At 59.2% G+C, this 22,979-nt stretch overlaps 1 protein-coding gene across 1 annotated transcript in view; it reads right to left on the bottom strand.

Annotated features, from left to right (window-relative positions):
* The window catches only part of DSCAML1 (DS cell adhesion molecule like 1), a 107,413-nt gene that overhangs the window by 9,674 nt on the left and 74,760 nt on the right, over positions 1–22,979 (bottom strand). The window contains exons 18-32 of the mRNA XM_068418293.1: positions 20,673–20,819; positions 20,446–20,601; positions 19,655–19,794; positions 16,928–17,081; positions 16,588–16,705; positions 16,313–16,476; positions 16,106–16,204; positions 14,028–14,216; positions 13,655–13,942; positions 13,418–13,573; positions 13,258–13,288; positions 12,832–12,950; positions 11,397–11,549; positions 11,078–11,272; positions 10,195–10,506 (exon numbers count right to left, since the gene is read on the bottom strand). Of these exons, the coding sequence (XP_068274394.1) occupies positions 10,195–10,506; positions 11,078–11,272; positions 11,397–11,549; positions 12,832–12,950; positions 13,258–13,288; positions 13,418–13,573; positions 13,655–13,942; positions 14,028–14,216; positions 16,106–16,204; positions 16,313–16,476; positions 16,588–16,705; positions 16,928–17,081; positions 19,655–19,794; positions 20,446–20,601; positions 20,673–20,819 (2,421 nt within the window). The remainder of the gene's footprint in view (positions 1–10,194; positions 10,507–11,077; positions 11,273–11,396; positions 11,550–12,831; positions 12,951–13,257; positions 13,289–13,417; positions 13,574–13,654; positions 13,943–14,027; positions 14,217–16,105; positions 16,205–16,312; positions 16,477–16,587; positions 16,706–16,927; positions 17,082–19,654; positions 19,795–20,445; positions 20,602–20,672; positions 20,820–22,979) is intronic.

Genomic DNA, 22,979 nt, shown 5'->3' with positions numbered 1-22,979 from the left:
GAGGGGGCGGAGCTTGAAAAGGGGGCGTGGTTTCGACATGGAAATGCTCAGGAAAATTCTTAGAAAAGGGGGCGGAGCTTGAAAAGGGGGCGTGGTTTCGAGGGGGCGGAGCTTGAAAAGGGGGCGTGGTTTCGAGGGGGCGGAGCTTGAAAAGGGGGCGTGGTTTCCAAATAAAATACTCAGAAAAGGGGGGCGTGGTTTCGAGGGGCGGAGCTTGAAAAGGGGGCGTGGTTTCGACATGGAAATGCTCAGGAAAATTCTTAGAAAAGGGGGCGGAGCTTGAAAAGGGGGCGTGGTTTCGACATGGAAATGCTCAGGAAAATTCTTAGAAAAGGGGGCGTGGTTTCGAGGGGGCGGAGCTTGAAAAGGGGGCGTGGTTTCGACATGAAATACTCAGAAAAGGGGGCGTGGTTTCGAGGGGGCGGAGCTTGAAAAGGGGGCGTGGTTTCGACATGGAAATGCTCAGGAAAATTCTTAGAAAAGGGGGCGGAGCTTGAAAAGGGGGCGTGGTTTCGACATGGAAATGCTCAGGAAAATTCTTAGAAAAGGGGGCGGAGCTTGAAAAGGGGGCGTGGTTTCGACATGGAAATGCTCAGGAAAATTCTTAGAAAAGGGGGCGGAGCTTGAAAAGGGGGCGTGGTTTCGACATGAAATACTCAGGAAAATTCTTAGAAAAGGGGGCGGAGCTTGAAAAGGGGGCGTGGTTTCGACATGAAATACTCAGGAAAATTCTTAGAAAAGGGGGCGGAGCTTGAAAAGGGGGCGTGGTTTCGAGGGGGCGGAGCTTGAAAAGGGGGCGTGGTTTCGAGGGGGCGGAGCTTGAAAAGGGGGCGTGGTTTCGACATGAAATACTCAGAAAAGGGGGCGTGGTTTCGAGGGGCGGAGCTTGAAAAGGGGGCGTGGTTTCGACATGGAAATACTCAGGAAAATTCTTAGAAAAGGGGGCGGAGCTTGAAAAGGGGGCGTGGTTTCGACATGAAATACTCAGGAAAATTCTTAGAAAAGGGGGCGTGGTTTCGAGGGGGCGGAGCTTGAAAAGGGGGCGCGGTTTCGACATGGAAATACTCAGGAAAATTCTTAGAAAAGGGGGCGTGGTTTCGAGGGGGCGGAGCTTGAAAAGGGGGCGTGGTTTCGACATTTAAATACTCAGAAAAGGGGGCGTGGTTTCGACATTTAAATACTCAGAAAAGGGGGCGTGGTTTCCAAATAAAATACTCAGAAAAGGGGGCGTGGTTTCGAGGGGGCGGAGCTTGAAAAGGGGGCGTGGTTTCGACATTTAAATACTCAGAAAAGGGGGCGGAGCTTGAAAAGGGGGCGTGGTTTCGAGGGGCGGAGCTTGAAAAGGGGGCGTGGTTTCGACATGGAAATGCTCAGGAAAATTCTTAGAAAAGGGGGCGGAGCTTGAAAAGGGGGCGTGGTTTCGACATGGAAATGCTCAGGAAAATTCTTAGAAAAGGGGGCGGAGCTTGAAAAGGGGGCGTGGTTTCGACATTTAAATACTCAGAAAAGGGGGCGTGGTTTCGACATTTAAATGCTTAGAAAAATGCTTAGAAAAGGGGGCGTGGTTTCGAGGGGGCGGAGCTTGAAAAGGGGGCGTGGTTTCGAGGGGGCGGAGCTTGAAAAGGGGGCGCGGTTTCGAGGGGGCGGAGCTTGAAAAGGGGGCGTGGTTTCGAGGGGCGGAGCTTGAAAAGGGGGCGTGGTTTCGACATGGAAATGCTTAGAAAAATTCTTAGAAAAGGGGGCGGGGCCTGAAAAGGGGGCGTGGTTTCGACATGAAATACTCAGGAAAATTCTTAGAAAAGGGGCGGAGCTTGAAAAGGGGGCGTGGTTTCGAGGGGGCGGAGCTTGAAAAGGGGGCGCGGTTTCGAGGGGGCGGAGCTTGAAAAGGGGGCGTGGTTTCGACATTTAAATACTCAGAAAAGGGGGCGTGGTTTCGAGGGGCGGAGCTTGAAAAGGGGGCGTGGTTTCGACATGGAAATACTCAGGAAAATTCTTAGAAAAGGGGGCGTGGTTTCGAGGGGGCGGAGCTTGAAAATGGGGCGTGGTTTCGAGGGGGCGGAGCTTGAAAAGGGGGCGCGGTTTCGAGGGGGCGGAGCTTGAAAAGGGGGCGTGGTTTCGTGGGGCGGAGCTTGAAAAGGGGGCGTGGTTTCGACATGGAAATGCTCAGGAAAATTCTTAGAAAAGGGGGCGGAGCTTGAAAAGGGGGCGTGGTTTCGACATGGAAATGCTCAGGAAAATTCTTAGAAAAGGGGGCGGAGCTTGAAAAGGGGGCGTGGTTTCGACATGAAATACTCAGGAAAATTCTTAGAAAAGGGGGCGCGGTTTCGAGGGGGCGGAGCTTGAAAAGGGGGGCGTGGTTTCGACATGGAAATGCACAGGAAAATTCTTAGAAAAGGGGGCGGAGCTTGAAAAGGGGGCGTGGTTTCGACATGAAATACTCAGGAAAATTCTTAGAAAAGGGGGCGGAGCTTGAAAAGGGGGCGTGGTTTCGACATGAAATACTCAGGAAAATTCTTAGAAAAGGGGGCGTGGTTTCGAGGGGGCGGAGCTTGAAAAGGGGGCGTGGTTTCGAGGGGCGGAGCTTGAAAAGGGGGCGTGGTTTCGACATGGAAATGCTCAGGAAAATTCTTAGAAAAGGGGGCGGAGCTTGAAAAGGGGGCGTGGTTTCGACATGGAAATGCTCAGGAAAATTCTTAGAAAAGGGGGCGGAGCTTGAAAAGGGGGCGTGGTTTCGACATGAAATACTCAGGAAAATTCTTAGAAAAGGGGGCGTGGTTTCGAGGGGGCGGAGCTTGAAAAGGGGGCGTGGTTTCGAGGGGCGGAGCTTGAAAAGGGGGCGTGGTTTCGACATGGAAATGCTCAGGAAAATTCTTAGAAAAGGGGGCGGAGCTTGAAAAGGGGGCGTGGTTTCGACATGGAAATGCTCAGGAAAATTCTTAGAAAAGGGGGCGGAGCTTGAAAAGGGGGCGTGGTTTCGACATGAAATACTCAGAAAAGGGGGCGTGGTTTCCAAATAAAATACTCAGAAAAGGGGGCGTGGTTTCGAGGGGGCGGGGCCTGAAAAGGGGGCGTGGTTTCGACATTTAAATACTCAGGAAAATTCTTAGAAAAGGGGGCGGAGCTTGAAAAGGGGGCGTGGTTTCGACATGAAATACTCAGGAAAATTCTTAGAAAAGGGGGCGTGGTTTCGAGGGGCGGAGCTTGAAAAGGGGGCGTGGTTTCGACATGGAAATGCTCAGGAAAATTCTTAGAAAAGGGGGCGGAGCTTGAAAAGGGGGCGTGGTTTCGACATGAAATACTCAGGAAAATTCTTAGAAAAGGGGGCGGAGCTTGAAAAGGGGGCGTGGTTTCGACATGAAATACTCAGGAAAATTCTTAGAAAAGGGGGCGTGGTTTCGAGGGGGCGGAGCTTGAAAAGGGGGCGTGGTTTCGAGGGGCGGAGCTTGAAAAGGGGGCGTGGTTTCGACATGGAAATGCTCAGGAAAATTCTTAGAAAAGGGGGCGGAGCTTGAAAAGGGGGCGTGGTTTCGACATGGAAATGCTTAGAAAAATGCTTAGAAAAGGGGGCGTGGTTTCGACATTTAAATACTCAGAAAAGGGGGCGTGGTTTCGACAGTGAAATGCTTAGAAAAATGCTTAGAAAAGGGGGCGTGGTTTCGAGGGGGCGGAGCTTGAAAAGGGGGCGTGGTTTCGACATGGAAATGCTCAGGAAAATTCTTAGAAAAGGGGGCGGAGCTTGAAAAGGGGGCGTGGTTTCGACATGAAATACTCAGGAAAATTCTTAGAAAAGGGGGCGTGGTTTCGAGGGGCGGAGCTTGAAAAGGGGGCGTGGTTTCGACATGGAAATGCTCAGGAAAATTCTTAGAAAAGGGGCGGAGCTTGAAAAGGGGGCGTGGTTTCGACATGAAATACTCAGGAAAATTCTTAGAAAAGGGGGCGGAGCTTGAAAAGGGGGCGTGGTTTCGACATGAAATACTCAGGAAAATTCTTAGAAAAGGGGGCGTGGTTTCGAGGGGGCGGAGCTTGAAAAGGGGGCGTGGTTTCGAGGGGCGGAGCTTGAAAAGGGGGCGTGGTTTCGACATGGAAATGCTCAGGAAAATTCTTAGAAAAGGGGGCGGAGCTTGAAAAGGGGGCGTGGTTTCGACATGGAAATGCTCAGGAAAATTCTTAGAAAAGGGGGCGGAGCTTGAAAAGGGGGCGTGGTTTCGACATGAAATACTCAGGAAAATTCTTAGAAAAGGGGGCGTGGTTTCGAGGGGGCGGAGCTTGAAAAGGGGGCGTGGTTTCGACATTTAAATACTCAGAAAAGGGGGCGTGGTTTCGAGGGGGCGGAGCTTGAAAAGGGGGCGTGGTTTCGACAGTGAAATGCTTAGAAAAGGGGGCGTGGTTTCGAGGGGGCGGAGCTTGAAAAGGGGGCGTGGTTTCGAGGGGGCGGAGCTTGAAAAGGGGGCGCGGTTTCGAGGGGGCGGAGCTTGAAAAGGGGGCGTGGTTTCGAGGGGCGGAGCTTGAAAAGGGGGCGTGGTTTCGACATGGAAATGCTCAGGAAAATTCTTAGAAAAGGGGGCGGAGCTTGAAAAGGGGGCGTGGTTTCGACATGAAATACTCAGGAAAATTCTTAGAAAAGGGGGCGGAGCTTGAAAAGGGGGCGTGGTTTCGAGGGGGCGGAGCTTGAAAAGGGGGCGCGGTTTCGAGGGGGCGGAGCTTGAAAAGGGGGCGTGGTTTCGACATTTAAATACTCAGAAAAGGGGGCGTGGTTTCGAGGGGCGGAGCTTGAAAAGGGGGCGTGGTTTCGACATGGAAATACTCAGGAAAATTCTTAGAAAAGGGGGCGCGGTTTCGAGGGGGCGGAGCTTGAAAAGGGGGCGTGGTTTCGAGGGGGCGGAGCTTGAAAAGGGGGCGCGGTTTCGAGGGGGCGGAGCTTGAAAAGGGGGCGTGGTTTCGAGGGGCGGAGCTTGAAAAGGGGGCGTGGTTTCGACATGGAAATGCTCAGGAAAATTCTTAGAAAAGGGGGCGGAGCTTGAAAAGGGGGCGTGGTTTCGACATGAAATACTCAGGAAAATTCTTAGAAAAGGGGGCGTGGTTTCGAGGGGGCGGAGCTTGAAAAGGGGGCGCGGTTTCGAGGGGGCGGAGCTTGAAAAGGGGGCGTGGTTTCGACATGAAATACTCAGGAAAATTCTTAGAAAAGGGGGCGTGGTTTCGAGGGGGCGGAGCTTGAAAAGGGGGCGTGGTTTCGAGGGGGCGGAGCTTGAAAAGGGGGCGTGGTTTCGACATTTAAATACTCAGAAAAGGGGGCGTGGTTTCGAGGGGGCGGAGCTTGAAAAGGGGGCGTGGTTTCGAGGGGGCGGAGCTTGAAAAGGGGGCGTGGTTTCGAGGGGGCGGAGCTTGAAAAGGGGGCGCGGTTTCGAGGGGGCGGAGCTTGAAAAGGGGGGCGTGGTTTCGAGGGGCGGAGCTTGAAAGGGGGCGTGGTTTCGACATGGAAATGCTCAGGAAAATTCTTAGAAAAGGGGGCGGAGCTTGAAAAGGGGGCGTGGTTTCGACATGAAATACTCAGGAAAATTCTTAGAAAAGGGGGCGTGGTTTCGAGGGGGCGGAGCTTGAAAAGGGGGCGTGGTTTCGACATGGAAATGCTCAGGAAAATTCTTAGAAAAGGGGGCGGAGCTTGAAAAGGGGGCGTGGTTTCGACATGGAAATGCTCAGGAAAATTCTTAGAAAAGGGGGCGGAGCTTGAAAAGGGGGCGTGGTTTCGACATTTAAATACTCAGAAAAGGGGGCGTGGTTTCGACAGTGAAATGCTTAGAAAAATGCTTAGAAAAGGGGGCGTGGTTTCGAGGGGGCGGAGCTTGAAAAGGGGGCGTGGTTTCGAGGGGGCGGAGCTTGAAAAGGGGGCGTGGTTTCGAGGGGGCGGAGCTTGAAAAGGGGGCGTGGTTTCGAGGGGCGGAGCTTGAAAAGGGGGCGTGGTTTCGACATGGAAATGCTCAGGAAAATTCTTAGAAAAGGGGGCGGAGCTTGAAAAGGGGGCGTGGTTTCGACATGAAATACTCAGGAAAATTCTTAGAAAAGGGGGCGTGGTTTCGAGGGGGCGGAGCTTGAAAAGGGGGCGTGGTTTCGACATGGAAATGCTCAGGAAAATTCTTAGAAAGGGGGCGGAGCTTGAAAGGGGGCGTGGTTTCGACAGGGAAATGCTTAGAAAAATGCTTAGAAAAGGGGGCGTGGTTTCGAGGGGGCGGAGCTTGAAAAGGGGGCGTGGTTTCGAGGGGGCGGAGCTTGAAAAGGGGGCGTGGTTTCGACATGAAATGCTTAGAAAAATTCTTAGAAAAGGGGGCGTGGTTTCGAGGGGGCGGAGCTTGGAAAGGGGGCGTGGTTTCGAGGGGGCGGAGCTTGAAAAGGGGGCGTGGTTTCGACAGTGAAATGCTTAGAAAAATGCTTAGAAAAGGGGGCGTGGTTTCGAGGGGGCGGGGCCTGAAAAGGGGGCGTGGTTTCGACATTTAAATACTCAGAAAAGGGGGCGTGGTTTCCAAATAAAATACTCAGAAAAGGGGGCGTGGTTTCGAGGGGGCGGAGCTTGAAAAGGGGGCGTGGTTTCGAGGGGGCGGAGCTTGAAAAGGGGGCGTGGTTTCGACATGAAATGCTCAGGAAAATTCTTAGAAAAGGGGGCGTGGTTTCGAGGGGGCGGAGCTTGGAAAGGGGGCGTGGTTTCGACATGAAATACTCAGGAAAATTCTCAGAAAAGGGGGCGTGGTTTCGAGGGGGCGGAGCTTGGAAAGGGGGCGTGGTTTCGACAGTGAAATGCTTAGAAAAATTCTTAGAAAAGGGGGCGTGGTTTCGAGGGGCGGGGCCGGGCGATACTCAGGACAAGGGGGGGCATTACTCGGGACAAGGGAGGGCAAGGGGGGGACGTTACTCGGGACAAAGGGGGGATGTTACTCGGGACAAGGGAGGGGCGTTACTCGGGACAAGGGAGGGGCGTTACTCGGGAGAAGGGAGGGGCGTTACTCGGGACAAGGGGGGGCGTTACTCGGGACAAGGGGGGGGGCGTTACTCGGGACAAGGGAGGGCCGTTACTCGGGACAAAGGGGGGATGTTACTCGGGACAAGGGAGGGGCGTTACTCGGGACAAGGGAGGGGCGTTACTCGGGACAAGGGGGGGCGTTACTCGGGACAAGGGGGGGGCGTTACTCGGGACAAGGGGGGGACGTTACTCGGGACAAGGGGGGGGGGCGTTACTCGGGACAAGGGGGGGACGTTACTCGGGACAAAGGGGGGCAAGGGGGAGACGTTACTCGGGACAAGGGGGGGCAAGGGAGGGGCGTTACTCTGGACAAGGCGGGGACGTTACTCGGGACAAGGGGGGGCAAGGGAGGGGCGTTACTCGGGACAAGGGGGGGGACGTTACTCGGGACAGGGGGGGGGCGTTACTCGGGACAAGGGGGGGACGTTACTCGGGACAAGGGGGGGCAAGGGAGGGGCGTTACTCGGGACAAGGGGGGGGGCGTTACTCGGGACAAGGGGGGGGCGTTACTCGGGACAAGGGGGGGCAAGGGAGGGGCGTTACTCGGGACAAGGCGGGGACGTTACTCGGGACAAGGGGGGGCAAGGGGGGGGACGTTACTCGGGACAAAGGGGGGCAAGGGGGGGGACGTTACTCGGGACAAAGGGGGGCAAGGGAGGGGCGTTACTCTGGACAGGCTGGGGACGTTACTCGGGACAAGGGGGGGCAAGGGAGGGGCGTTACTCGGGACAAGGGGGGGACGTTACTCGGGACAAGGGGGGGGCAAGGGAGGGGCGTTACTCGGGACAAGGGGGGGCGTTACTCGGGAGAAGGGAGGGGCGTTACTTGGGACAAGGGGGGGACGTTACTCGGGACAAGGGGGGGCAAGGGAGGGGCGTTACTCGGGACAAGGGAGGGACGTTACTCGGACAAGGGGGGGACGTTACTCGGGACAAGGGGGGGCGTTACTCGGGACAAGGGGGGGGACGTACTCGGGACAAGGGGGAAACGTTACTCGGGACAAGGGGGGGGCGTTACTCGGGACAAGGGGGGGGCGTTTACTCGGGACAAGGGGGGGACGTTTACCTCGGGACAAGGGGGGGGCGTTTACTCGGGACAAGGGGGGGACGTTACTCGGGACAAAGGGGGGCAAGGGGAGCGCTTACTCGGGACAAGGGGGGGCAAGGGTAGGGGCGTTACTCTGGACAAGGCGGGGACGTTACTCGGGACAAGGGGGGGCAAGGGCAGGGGCGTTACTCGGGACAAGGCGGGGACGTTACTCGGGACAAGGGGGGGCAAGGGAGGGCGTTACTCGGACAAGGGAGGGACGTACTCGGGACAAGGGGGGGACGTTTACTCGGGACAAGGGGGGGACGTTACTCGGGACAAGGGGGGGGGACTGTACTCGGGGACAACGGGGAACGTTACTCGGGACAAGGGGGGGGCGTTACCGGGACAAGGGGGGGGCGTTACTCGGGACAAGGGGGGGACGTTACTCGGACAAGGGCTGGGGGCGTTACTCGGGACAAGGGGGGACGTTACTCGGGACAAAGGGGGGCAAGGGGAGACGTACTCGGGACAAGGGGGGTCAAGGGAGGGGCGTTACTCTGGACAAGGCGGGGACGTTACTCGGGACAAGGGGGGGCACGGAGAGGGGCGTACTCGGGACAAGGCGGGGACGTTACTCGGGACACGGGGGGGCGTTACTCGGGACAAGGGGGGGACGTTACTCGGGACAAGGGGGGGCAAGGGAGGGGCGTTACTCTGGACAAGGGGGGGACGTTACTCGGGACAAGGGGGGGGCGTTACTCGGGACAAGGGGGGGGCGTTACTCGGGACAAGGCGGGGACGTTACTCGGGACAAGGGGGGGCAAGGGGGGGACGTTACTCGGGACAAAGGGGGGCAAGGGGGGGACGTTACTCGGGACAAAGGGGGGCAAGGGAGGGGCGTTACTCTGGACAAGGCGGGGACGTTACTCGGGACAAGGGGGGGCAAGGGAGGGGCGTTACTCGGGAAAAGGGGGGGACGTTACTCGGGACAAGGGGGGACAAGGGAGGGGCGTTACTCGGGACAAGGGGGGGCGTTACTCGGGAGAAGGGAGGGGCGTTACTTGGGACAAGGGGGAACGTTACTCGGGACAAGGGGGGACAAGGGAGGGGCGTTACTCGGGACAAGGGAGGGACGTTACTCGGGACAAGGGGGGGACGTTACTCGGGACAAGGGGGGGACGTTACTCGGGACAAGGGGGGGGACGTTACTCGGGACAAAGGGGGAACGTTACTCGGGACAAGGGGGGGGCGTTACTCGGGACAAGGCGGGGGACAAGGGGGGGGCGTTACTCGGGACAAGGCGGGGGACAAGGGGGGGACGTTACTCGGGACAAAGGGGGGCAAGGGAGGGGCGTTACTCTGGACAAGGCGGGGACGTTACTCGGGACAAAGGGGGGCAAGGGGGGGGCGTTACTCGGGACAAGGGGGGGGACGTTACTCGGGACAAGGGGGGACAAGGGAGGGGCGTTACTCGGGACAAGGGGGGGGCGTTACTCGGGAGAAGGGAGGGGCGTTACTCGGGACAAGGGGGGGACGTTACTCGGGACAAGGGGGGGACGTTACTCGGGACAAGGAGGGGACGTTACTCGGGACAAGGGGGGGACGTTACTCGGGACAAGGAGGGGGCGTTACTCGGGACAAGGAGGGGGCGTTACTCGGGACAAGGGGGGGGCGTTACTCGGGACAAAGGGGGACAAGGGAGGGGCGTTACTCGGGACAAGGGGGGGGGCGTTACTCGGGACAAAGGGGGACAAGGGAGGGGCGTTACTCGGGACAAGGGGGGGGGCGTTACTCGGGACAAGGGAGGGCCGTTACTCGGGACAAAGGGGGACAAGGGAGGGGTGTTACTCGGGACAAGGGAGCAGGCGTTACTTGGCCTTGGCAGGGAAAGGGGCGGGGTTGGGTGGGGGCGGGGCTGTGTGGGGCAGAGCCCCAAGGCCCCATCCCGAGGGTTCTGGACAGCGCAGCCCTGGCCTGGGAGGGGAGGGAGCAAGCGCAGGGGAGGTGTGGCAGGAGCAGAGGGCACGGGCTCATCAGTGACATTTATCTCTCTGGTGCAGGAGATCCTCCCTTCCCGTCCCTGCCCTCCGCACGCCGCCTCTGTCGCGTGTGTGCCGCAGAGGAACAGAGCCCCCGCGCCGCCCGCGGGTACGTACTTTTGCTGGCGCGGTGTGGGATGGGCACGGCCACGCTCTTGCCCCGCTCGCTGTCCTGCGGCTTGGGCGGGGAGGCCGTGAAGCGGCAGATGCCCGGCTCCGAGGGCGTGCTCATGGAGGTCATGCTGTCCGCGTTGTCCGTGGTGCCCGTGGTCATCTGGTCGGAGGAGCTGTCCGAGATGAAGCACTCGGTGATCTCGAACTTGGCGTGCTGCAGCTGCTCCTCCAGCTTGGCGTGCTCGTAGGCGCGCGCCAGCTCCTCGTAGGTGGACGAGGCGCTCTCCGTCGACACCATGCTGTTGCGGCCCTTGTCTGCCGGAGAGGACACACCACTTACCTGGGACCTGCTCCTGCCCAGCATTGTCCACATCGGTGTCATCACAGAAATGGCAACGCTGTCCCCGCTGAGGTGCCCCTGGCCATCTGTCCCCAGAGCTTCTGGAGGGGACCCAGAGCGGAGCCCCAGCCCCACGGAGGCCAGGCTGGGCTGAGCTCACATCCATCCATGCTCCTCTCCACACCACGCAACGGCAAGTCCAGGGGTGCAGGACAGAGCCACCACCCCCTGCACCTCCCAGAGGGGGCCAGGCCTGGCACAAGAGCCACAGGCCTGTTCCCCACCTCTGTCCCAGTCATGGTACTACTTGTCATTTTTTTACTGGTTGCTCGAGCACATATTTTCAAGGTGCTGCTTTCAGCCAACACCAAGTGGCTCTTGCAGTGGAAGTCACGATTCCCCCATCCCACTGACTACCAGTCAACTCTGCCTCTGTAGCTCCCCCAACTAATGACTTGGGGTCACCACCAGTGAACCCACAGACCCCAAATGGGCAGCGCCCTGCTAGCAATAGCCCCAGGGCTGCCTCCAGCCCTGCCACCTTACCTGTGTCCTGAGAGAGGCTGGCGCTGTAGCTGTCGCTCTCGGTGACCGTGATGCCGTGCTGGGAGCCCACTGTCCTCCAGTCCGAGGTGAGGGTGCGGGCGGGGGTGGACGCCTGGCACTTGGTGAGGGTCCACTGGCTGGAGTACCGGTTGCGGGTGCTGTGCGCAGACTTGACGCTCTTCCTTGACACGGGGTCTAAGGCACAAAGGTGACTGAGTCACAGCGGGTCGCTCCCAGAGCCAGCCAGGACTCTGTCCCAGCTCCCTGCAGAGCTCCTCCCAGCAACCTCCCCCAGCCCCACGCCCCCGCAGCCCCTCACTGGTGCCGGGGCGGATGTCTGACATGTCGATGAGAGGCCCCGTGTTCTGGATCAGAGCGGGGTGATGCAGCGAGACACCGGTGCAAAAGCTCTGGGGGTTCACGGCCTGGCTGAACTCCGTGTCCGTCACCGGGATCGTGGCTTTGTCCTCTCCTGCGGGAAGAAGCAGGAGCTCAGACCTCTTTCTCTAGCCAGGCGTTGGCTGTAGGCACCGCCAGCCCACCCCCAGCCCACCCATGGGATCCCCCGGCTTCCCTGCTGCGGGGACCCCCACCAGCGCTCTGGGGCACATGGGGACTAGTTCTCCTGGGCAACCAGCAATAGGGCAAGAGGACATAGAATCCCAGAATCTACCAGGTTGGAAGAGCCCTCTGGGCTCATCGAGTCCAACCGTTGCCCTGACACCACCATGGCAACTAGACCAGGGCACTAAGTGCCATGTCCAGTCTTTTCTTAAACCCCTCCAGAGATGGTGACTCCACCACCTCCCTGGGCAGCCCCTTCCAATGGCTAATGACCCTTGCTGAGAAGAAATGCTTCCTAATGTCCAACCTGAACCTCCCCTGGCCAAGCTTGAGGCTGTGTCCTCTCGTCCTATCGCTGGTTGCCCGGGAGAAGAGGCCGACTGCCACTCCGCTACAACCTCCCTTCAGGGAGTTGTAGTCTGCACTAAGGTCACCTCGGAGCCGCCTCTTCTCCAGGCTAAACACCCCCAGCTCCCTCAGAGTCCAGAGGAGGGCAACCAAGCTGGGGAAGGGTCTGGAGGGTCTGACCTATGAGGAACAGCTGAGGGAGCTGGGGGAGTTTAGCCTGGAGAAGAGGAGACTCAGAGATGACCTTAGTGCAGTCTACAACTACCTGAAGGGAGGTTGTAGTGAAGTGGGAGTCAGCCTCTTCTCCCGGGCAACTAGCGATAGGACGAGAGGGCACAGCCTCAAGCTTCGCCAGGGGAGGGTCAGGTTGGCCATCAGGAAGCATTTCTTCTCAGCAAGGGTCATTAGCCATTGGAAGGGGCTGCCCAGGGAGGTGGTGGAGTCACCATCTCCGGACGTGTTCAAGAAAAGACTGGACATGGCACTTAGTGCCCTGGTCTAGTTGCCATGGTGGTGTCAGGGCAATGGTTGGACTCGATGATCCCAGAGGGCTCTTCCAACCTGGTTGATTCTGGGATTCTGTGAGGGACAGGAGACTAGCCTGGCTGTTCTCGAGCCTGGGCAGCAGTGGGACAGTCACCGCTGCCCTAGGCAGAGCCTGCCAAGGAGATTCCTGGGGGTGCTGCACAGCCAGCAGCAACACTAGGGGAGTGGGACCCAGAGGTATGTCTCTGCTCCACCGCAGGGCAGGAAGGGGACAGCCTGAGGCCACCACAGGCTTCTCGGGGCCCGAGGGGTGCTGGTTTCATTCCTTCCCCAGGCAGGTGGAGTGTGGGGCTTACCCAGCTGTTTGATGCCTTCCTTGTCCTCTATGAGGAGCTGCACGCGGGGGATGTCTATGTGCAGGCGGGGGCCCTGGGGGGGGCCCTTCACCGGCGTATCAAAGCTGCGGTTATTCTTGCTGCGAGGGAAGAGGACGCAGAGCTGGCGATGACTGGCGCCTAGCAGGGCCTGGGCCTTGCTGCCGGCCAGCACGCAGGGCTCAGCTCTCCAGTGAAGCCGCTCTCCCCCAGGCGAGCTCCAGCCAGGGTGCTGGGACCCGCCTGCCTCCCCCCTCCGGCATGCAGGAGCACCAGGCTGCTGTGCTACAGAGAGGCCAAGCAGGTCTGAACCTAAGTCAGGGCTGAACCCAGGCTTAAAAGCCCCCAGGACCAGCCCACCACCCAGCATTCCCCACCCACTGCCAACCGCTTGCAGCTGAGACCCACCTGATCAGCATTTCAGCCAAGCTCTTGGCATCTGTGTGAGAGACAAAAAAAACAGAAGGAGGCTGGTTTTAGGAGAGCTGCTTCAGGCAGAACAAGCCCTTTCAGGAGGGCACAGCTCTGCGCTCCAGTCCCACGTGCTGCGCCGCTGCGCCCCGCTCACCTCGAAGCCTCTTCAGCCGCTTCTCCTTCCTCTTCTTGCGGATGATGAAGAGCAGGGCCACTCCCAGCGTGGCCAGGATCACGGGGCAGGCGATGGTGAAGAGCTTCTTCACGTCGTCCCCCTCCCCTTGGGCAGACTTGATCGGGGGGATGGTGCCTAGGGCAGAGCGTGGGTGGGTGGGCACTCAGCCCTCCCGGGAGCCCCCCGCCTCACCCCCGCCCCAGCCCCCCCACTCACTGCCGTCGTAGTCCAGCGTGGCGAACTGCGTGGTCTCGTTGCCGCAGCCCGCGCTGTTGCACGCCTTCATGCGGAGCTCGTACCACGTGGCCTCGCGCAGCTCCGTGAGGAACACCTCGCCCGAGCTGTTGGTGCGCAGGCTCTGCCAGACCCAGTTGCCCTTGGGCCGGTACTCGAGGACGATGGCGGTGATGGGGCAGCCCCCGCTGCTCCAGCCCTGCAGGTTCAGCCGGGCGTGCGTGGAGTTGATGTGGGTGAAGAGGTGCTGGTCCTTGCTGAAGGAGGGCTCTGCGGGAGAGGAGCCGTCAGGGGGGCGGCTGCGGGAGGGGACCGCGGCGTCCCGGCGGGGCTGGAGCCCGTGGCGCGGGCTCACCTCTGCCGTGGGTCTTGGCTTCGATGATCTCGCTGATGCGGCCAGCCCCCACGCTGTTCTTGGCCGCCAGCTTCACCTTGTACCAGGTGCCGCACTTGAGGCTCTCCAGCTTGAAGGAGCGCTCGGCCGAGCTGATGAACACGTCCTTCCACTCCTCGCTGTTGTCCACCGAGTACTGCAGCACAAAGCCTGCGGGAGCGAGGACGGGGCGGTCACCTCCGGGCACGCAGGGGGCCGGGGGGAGGCCAGCAGCACCCAGGCAGGGCGAGAGAAGGGGCGACTGCTGGCACACAGAGCCTGTGGGGTACCCTGAGCCCACCACGGGGACGTCCCACGGCCAAGTCCAATGCGGCCCTCAGTGCCAGGGCCCCCCTTACACACCGATTCCTGCCCAACCGCACGCAGGGAAGGGTGCTGGAGATGCAGCTCTACTCCTACACTACCCCCACGGGTTACAGTTAGCTCACAACCATTCGCAGGGGCCAGCTGTTGCCCTCCTGGACCCTGCAGGTGGCCTGAACAGAGGTCAACTCCTCTACCTGCTCTGCCTGCCACACAGGCCCTGGCAGGAGCCGCAGGGCAAGAGGCACACGGGCACCCCCAGCAGCTAGCCACCTCCCGAGTGCTGGCCCAGAGCCCCCTGGCCACTGCCCCATGACCCACCCCCGTATCTGCTCCCCTGTCTCCGCATCGCCTGCTTCCCACACCACCAGCACGGCCCCCAGGGCTTGGTTTGGCACAGGAGTGTGAACCGTGACCGATTGGCACGAGGCTGTAACGGGAAAGCCAGAGTTAACCGGCTCCCGAGGGAAGCTGCTCGGAAGCTGCCTCTGTCATTGCACACCACCTACTCTCCCGTGATGAGGAGCATGAGGAAGCACGCTGTGTCCTAGATGAGCAAGCCTGTTACGTGCCATCATTGGGATGTCTGAAGGCGCCTCACCAGGGTTTCCCAGGGAGATGGATGCACGCACACAGCTGAGGGATGTGCCACCGAGTCCATCAGTGCCCCCAGGGCAGCACATTCTGCCCCCGCACTGCTCCGACCTTCCTGGCTATACAACATCCCAAACTTCCCTGGCGCAGTGATAGATCAGGCTATTTTCACAGGGTATTTTGCCAATTCTCAAATAAAAATAGCAGAGAAGAGTAGGCTGGCTGCCTTTGCACGTGCACCCCCAGCTGCACAACGCAGCCGACGCCATCCGGGTACCAGTGCGGCGACGCCCAAGGACTCACACAAAGGCACGCGTGTGCCAATGCCCAGCTCTGGCTCAGGCAGTGCAGTGCTGAGGGAAGGGGGCTTCTCACCCCTGCCCAGCACCACCAAGGCTTCCCGATGGCCAGAGGAGGGGGGTACCGGGACCTTCCCGGGGGCACACACACATTCCCAGTCCTGCCAACGCCAGCTCCAGCACCCCTGCGCTGCCCACAGCGCCCGGCACCCTGGTGCCTGCCACCGGTTATTGATTTATTTTGTACCTGCAGCATGTTTTTAATATTTCTAATCCAATTATAACCAAATTTATCAACAGAGTCCGCTGGAGTGAAAGGCTGCTGGCTGGGGAGATTCGCTTGTAATTACTTCCATGCTTTTAATTAATTGTAAGTGAGGTCTCCTTCCTCGCTCCCCCCTCCGTGTGCAGCTGTTTCAACGTATAATTCATGAGATGAATCAGAGCAGAAAGGAGGCTCTGGAAAGCAGGGATGCTCCTGGAGCCCTCCTGGAGCCCCCAGCCTGCTGGGGATGGGGGACAAATCCTGCCCTGTCAGGTTCAGCGTCGCACCGATGCTGGGAGACACGGAGCAGCCACAGGGGCTGGCCCTGGCCACCAGCACCTGAGCAATTAATGACATGCCCTTCATTAGCCACTTCAGTCTCCTCTCCTAGACCCCTTATGAGCCCCCTCGTTAGGGCTAGCAGCCCTCCTACCAGCTCAGAAGCATCAGCCTTACTCTGGAGCATTTCCAAGGCATTTCAGAGAGGGGGGGGAGGAAACTGAGGCACAGCGACAGAAGCGCCCCCGGCTCCAGGACGGGTGCCGCGGTGCTGGCCCTGTCGCTCGCAGCAGCCCTACCTCGGATGGAGCTGCCGCCGTTGTCCCCGGGAATCCAGGCCAGCGTGATGGACGACGCCGAGGTCTTGGAGACGGTCAGGCGGGGCTGGTCCGGGGGCACTGGGCAGGAGGGCAGAGCTCGTGAGCAGCCAAGCCAGCGTGCAGGCAGAGCGTGTCCGGGCTGGGCACTTGCCCCCAACCATGGCCCCCCCCGCCACTGCCCCTCACCTTGCACCAGCAGGTTGATGATGATGGTGTCGAAGCCCCAGGTGTTGGTGGCCGTGCAGGTGTAGTAGCCCGAGTCCTCCGCCTTCACGGAGCGCAGCACCAGCGTGCCGTTGGCCTGGATCAGGCGGTGGCCGTCCACCGTCACGGGGATGGCGGAGTCCTCGCTGCCCGGAGAGGAGAGGGCACGTCAGCCACGCCTGACGCGGCAAGGGGGATGCAGTGGGCACCAGCCCCCTGGCCCGGGCTGCGGCGTGGCTGGCGGCCCCCCTCGCTACCTGTCCTTGGTCCACTTGATAGCAGGGACTGGCTCCCCAACAGAGTTGCACGGCAGCCTCACGTCCTTCATCCACGGCGTGGTGACGGTGCCTCCGAAGGAGATGATCTTGGCAGGGGCTTGGGGGCAAGGAGGAGGTCAGCCTGGCGAGCAGGCCATGTGCGTGGACCCCCTGATGTGTTATGAGAGCTGAGACCCCCCGTGCTGTCCCTCCTCTGCCCCAGGCATGCGTCTCCCCCGCTGTCCCTTGCTGCAGGCTGGTACAGAGCAGCCCAAGCCACCCCGGGGCAGGGCACAGAGCCATGGTGCGTGCCCCCCAGAGCTGGCAGCCCCCGCCGTACCTTTCCCAGCAGGCTCGATGGTGACTTTCTCACTGATGTTGCCCCGGCCGGCGGAGGTGACAGCAGCCACCCACAGCATGTACTGCTGCCCGCGGTTCAGGTGGGCGATGCGGTAGAAGAGCTGGTCAGGGCTGGTCTCGTACTCACTGGGGGCCTGTGGAGAGGGGGACGTGAGAAGGTACAGCCTCCGTGAGACCTTCACCCCCAGCACCATCACCGGCCCCGGCAAAACAGAGGCCAGAGCAGCTCCTGAGCTGTCACCAAGAAGCAGGTACCTGTGGGCCAGCTGCCTGCACCTGGGCAGCCCCATCACCCCCAGGATCCCCGACCCAGGGCACCCCTACCATCCTGCTGCCCACAGGCTCGTCCCCAGCTGGCAAAGGAGGTCCATGGGTCCCCATCACCCCCCCGCAGATCTGTCTGCTCTCCAAGGGTGCATGGCCGCCCTGGCAGCCACCTCCTTGGGGTGCTGGGGTTTGCTCCCGAGCAGCATCCAGCCCTGCCTGGTGTTTCTCCATGCCAGTGTAAACCAGCTGGTGTCGTCATTTCTCCAGGGAACCCGGGCCAGAGCCGAGGAGCAGATGGCTGCGACGGTGTGGTTTGTTCCCAGGAAAGGACGTTTCCCTGGCTGCCCGCTGAGCTGCAGTGGGGACCAGGCACGAGGCAAGCCCCACCGGGCTGCCAAAGCCCTCTGTGGTCACAGGGCACAGCCATGGGCTCCCCAAAACCCTGTGTGGGTTCATCTCCCACATCACCCACAGTGAAAGTCCCCGACCCAGGAGAGATCCTCTGGAGGGGTCTGGCTGCAGCACCAGAGCCCGGCTCCAGCCCATCGGGGCCAAAGCCGCCCTGCCCCAAGCACCCTGTGTGGGGAAGGGCTGCCCTGCCCAGCACCCTGTGTGGGGAAGGGCTGCCCTGCCCAGCACCCGCAGCCCTGCCAGTGCTGCCCCACTGTGCCAGCCCCAGCGAGGGGCTGGGAGCTCGGCCATCCCCGCTGCACGGGGTGGGTGTGGGAGTGCTGTGTACACAGGGATCTACGCATCCACTGTCCCCAAACACGCCCTGGTGGGGCCCACAGGTGGACACGTACCCCTCAAGCACACACCTATATGAATATTGTACAGGAGACATAATTTTTGCTGCCCAAATGACAGTTTTGACAAGACGCCAAGAAAACAATATCAGATCCCAGCGGTTTTACCAGTTGCTTTGATGAAAAGATTATGTTGCCCTGGAAACCAGAGGCTCACATAGTGAAATGAGTTTGAGAAGGAGCTTTTGATAAGCACTAGTCTGCAGACCTCCCATCATCCTCTCCCTCACAACGGAGGGATGGGGCCAGGTTTGATTTCTATTTGTTTTTCAGTCAGCTGCTGGCATAGTTCCCCTTCTGGAGCAAGTGCTGGGCAGGGCAGGTGCCGGAGGGAGGGAACAGAGAGACTTCGCCAGGAGAGGTTCAGGTTGGACATTAGGAAGCATTTCTTCTCAGCAAGGGTCATTAGACACTGGAAGGGGCTGCCCAGGGAGGTGGTGGAGTCACCATCTCTGGAGGTGTTCAAGAAAAGCCTGGACATGGCACTGAGTGCCATGGTCTAGTTGCCATGGTGGTGTCACAGCAATGGTTGGACTCGATGAGCCCAGAGGGCTCTTCCAACCTCAGTGATTCACAAAATCACAAAGTCACAAAGTCAGTCACAAAGTCACAAAGTCAAAGTCAGTCACAAAGTCACAAAGTCAAAGTCAGTCACAAAGTCACAAAGTCAAAGTCAGTCACAAAGTCACAAAGTCAAAGTCAGTCACAAAGTCACAAAGTCAATGAGGTTGGAAGAGCCCTCTGGGCTCATAGAGTCCAACCGTTGCCCTGACACCACCATGGCAACTAGACCAGGGCACTAAGTGCCATGGCCAGGCTTTTCTTAAACCCCTCCAGAGATGGTGACTCCACCACCTCCCTGGGCAGCCCCTTCCAATGGCTAATGACCCTTGCTGAGAAGAAATGCTTCCTCATGTCCAACCTGAACCTCCCCTGGCGAAGCTTGAGGCTGTGTCCTCTTGTCCTGTCGCTGGTTGCCCGGGAGAAGAGGGTGACTCCCACTGCGCTACAACCTCCCTTCAGGTAGTTGTAGACTGCAGTAAGGTCACCTCTGAGCCTCCTCTTCTCCAGGCTAAACACCCCCAGCTCCCTCAGACGTTCCTCGGAGGTCAGACCCTCCAGACCCTTCACCAGCTTGGTCGCCCTCCTCTGCACTCGCTCCAACACCTCAACATCTCTCTTGAAGTGCGGGGCCCAGAACTGGACACAGGATTCAAGGTGCAGCCTCACCAGTGCCAAGCACAGAGGGACGATCCCTTCCCCAGACCGGCTGGCTACACTATTCCTAATAGAGGCCAGGATGCCATTGGCCTTCTTGGCCACCTGGGCACACTGCTGGCTCATGTTTAGCCGGCTGTCGATCAGCACCCCCAGGTCTCTTTCATCCGGGCCGCTTTCTAACCGCTCTTCCCCCAGCCTGTAGCTGCGATTCTGTGTGACTATGGGACTATGCCCCGATATAGAGTGCCCACGGGTGCCCTTGCAACTCTGCAGTGCACAGACGTGGCCCAAGAGACCTTTGCTGCTGCCACCTCCCATCCCTCTCCCTCCCGCTCCTGCTCAGCCAGCTCAGCGTTCCCCGGCACACCCCAGCGATTCCCCAGCCCTGTCCCCGTCCCCACCCCAGCACGTACCGGCTGCCCCGAGCTGGGGCTGGAGCAGAAGATGGTGTACTTCCGAATGATGCCGTTGGGCTTGGCCGGCGGCAGCCAGGACACCACCACGCTGCTGGCAGAAGACGGGACGGCCTTGATGCCGGCTGGGGGACCTGGAACTGAAGGAGGGCGAGCGTGGCAGAGCTGGCACCAGGAGGTCTCTGAGGTCTCTGCCCAGCCCAGCAAGGTGGCACGCCCCACTGCAGGGCTGGCATCCCCACCGTGCGCTGGGGACGAGCTGCAGTGATGGTTCTGTGCCAGCACTGGGCAGGCGCAAGCAGGGACAGGGCTGCAGGGGAGCGGCCACCCCACCATCACCCCACTGCCTGCAGGACACCTCTCCGCGGGTGGCTCGGGTCCCCTGCCAAGCCGGAGGCAGGAGGATTAATTGCAGCCCAGACTCCAGTTTAGAAACCGTGATTGGCTTTTAATGGCCGTGTCCTCAGTCTCCTTAATCTGCCGGAGTGGCTCAGCCTCACCCTGCCCAGACGCCTGCCCAGCATCTGGCGCTGCCCAGGATGGGCAGGCAGCAACGCCAGCCCACAGGCCCGGGAAACGCTCTGCTCCCGAATTAATGGCATTCAAGTAGGGCAGGCAGGGGTGGAAATAGTTAAATATCTGCACTTAAGGAGAAGAAAAACAGAGAAAGGGAACAGCGCTGCCCGTGGCTGTACACAGGGGGTTCCCCTGTGCCCCCGCAGCCCCTCCAGCCCTTCCCTTGCCAGCGCAGCGACAGAACGCGCTGTGGCACGAGCAAGTGCCCCACTTACTGTCCTCCTTGGTCTGGATGTAGAGCACGCTGCTGCGCACGCCGTCGCCGGCCTGGGTGTAGGCCAGCACCTGCACGCTGTAGTTGGTGAACTTCTCCATGCCCCGCAGCTCCACTCGCTCCCGCGTGGTCGTGATGTTCTGCATCTCGCCCCACTCTGCGGGGAGACGGGGCCCGTCACCCCATGCCACCCCCTGGCCAAGTCCCCTGCTCTCCACGAGCACTCACCTCCATCCATGTAGAGGGACCAGAAGATGACCCGGTATCCCTTGAGCACCCCGTTGAGGGTGCTGCGCGGGGGCTCCGACCAGGAGATCACGGCCACGTCCGACGTGATGGAGATGGCCCGCACGTTCTCGGGGGGCTGGCTGGGAACTGGGGAGGGGACAGACGGGGAGGACAATCAGCAGGAGGATGGAGAGGCAGCACGTGCCCAGCACACACCAGGCTGAAGGAGCCGTGTCCCACAGGTCAGCTGCCCTGACTGCATCCGCATGGGGCCCCACCACGCTCCTGACCCCCTCCCCTGCCTGCTCAAGCCCCTGGAGCTGGTCCTGCCCAGCATGTGGGGCACCAGGGCCAGGCAAACACAGCGGTCCGCCTCCGACGTGCAGTTTTACTCCTCCTGGACCACTGAGGTGGGTGCAGCCCCCACGGTCAAGGGGGCAGGGGGGCCACCAGGACACGCTGTGCTTCCCAGCCAGGGGAGAGTGGGAGAGCTGGCTGCACGCGAAGTAATTAGATCCCATTGCCCCCTAAGAGGTAACACTTATTTTTATGAGCATTTAAATAATAATACATCAGTGTAATGATCCTCTTTGAAAATTATTATTGTTTTATATTACTTAGGTGCAAAAATATAAGCACCATGTAATTAGGGACAGAGTATAATAAACTAACACAGATAGTCCGCTTGAATAAAATGAAGGTAATATAATTATGGAAAAGACACTATTGCTAAAAGAGGGGCCCTTGAATACCCCAGGAGGAGTGCTAATGCAGCCAGGAAATGAGCACGGTTTGACAGGCTAACAAGAGCCTTAATTAAGTATGAAAAACTGCCGAGCGAACGCACCGCAAAACTTTTTCTTCTCGTTGTTTTTGAAACAACCAAGGCCACCAGTGATCCCTCACAGATAGAAACCTCCCTGGCACCTCAGCAATGTCTAAATCCACCTTGACACCCTTCTAACCCTTGAGTCTTTGATGGGTTAAAAACTGGCTGGATGGCCGAGCCCGGAGGGTGGTGGGGAATGGGGAAAAGTCCAAGTGGCGGCCGGTCACTAGCGGTGTTCCCCAGGGCTCAGTGCTGGGGCCGGTGCTGTTCAATATCTTTATAGATGATCTAGACGTAGGGATGGAGTGCACCCTCAGCACATTTGCAGATGACGCCAAGCTCGGTGGGAGTGTCGATCTGCTGGAGGGTAGAAAGGCCCTACAGAGGGATCTGGACAGGTTAGATAGATGGGCCGAGACCAACAGCATGAGGTTCAACAGGAACAAGCGCCGGGTCTGACACTTGGGCCACAACAACCCCATGCAGCGCTACAGGCTGGGGGAAGAGTGGTTAGAAAGAGCCCTGGGGGTGCTGATCGACAGCCGGCTAAACATGAGCCAGCAGTGTGCCCAGGTGGCCAAGAAGGCCAATGGCATCCTGGCCTCTATTAGGAATAGTGTAGCCAGCCGGTCTAGGGAAGGGATCATCCCTCTGTATTTGGCACCGGTGAGGCCGCATCTTGAGTACTGTGTCCAGTTCTGGGCCCCGCACTTCAAGAAAGATGTTGAGGTGTTGGAGCAAGTCCAGAGGAGGGCGACCAAGCTGGGGAAGGGTCTGGAGGGTCTGACCTACAAGGAACGGCTGAGGGAGCTGGGGGTGTTTAGCCTGGAGAAGAGGAGGCTCAGAGGTAACCTTAGTGCAGTCTACAACTACCTGAAGGGAGGTTGTAGTGAAGTGGGAGTCGGCCTCTTCTCCCAGGCAACGAGCAACAGGACAAGAGGACACAGCCTCAAGCTTCGCCAGGGGAGGTTCAGGTTGGACATTAGGAAGCATTTCTTCTCAGCAAGGGTCATTAGACACTGGAAGGGGCTGCCCAGGGAGGTGGTGGAGTCACCATCTCTGGAGGGGTTTAAGAAAAGCCTGGACACCCTGGTCTAGTTGCCATGGTGGTGTCAGGGCAACGGTTGGACTCGATGAGCCCAGAGGGCTCTTCCAACCTGAGTGATTCACAAAGTCAAAGTCACAAAGTAAGTCACAAAGTCACAAAGTCACAAAGTAAGTCACAAAGTCACAAAGTAAGTCACAAAGTCACAAAGTAAGTCACAAAGTCACAAAGTAAGTCACAAAGTCACAAAGTCACAAAGTCACAAAGTCACAAAGTCACAAAGTCACAAAGTCACAAAGTCAATGAGGTTGGAAGAGCCCTCTGGGCTCATCGAGTCCAACCGTTGCCCTGACACCACCATGGCAACTAGACCAGGGCACTAAGTGCCATGTCCAGGCTTTTCTTAAACCCCTCCAGAGATGGTGACTCCACC

Source organism: Nyctibius grandis, chromosome 25 (genome assembly GCF_013368605.1).
Source record: "Nyctibius grandis isolate bNycGra1 chromosome 25, bNycGra1.pri, whole genome shotgun sequence".
Classification (NCBI taxonomy): Eukaryota; Metazoa; Chordata; class Aves; order Nyctibiiformes; family Nyctibiidae; genus Nyctibius; species Nyctibius grandis.
Note: the sequence above shows the minus strand (reverse complement) of the source record. Positions and strands in the feature narration are given on the sequence as shown.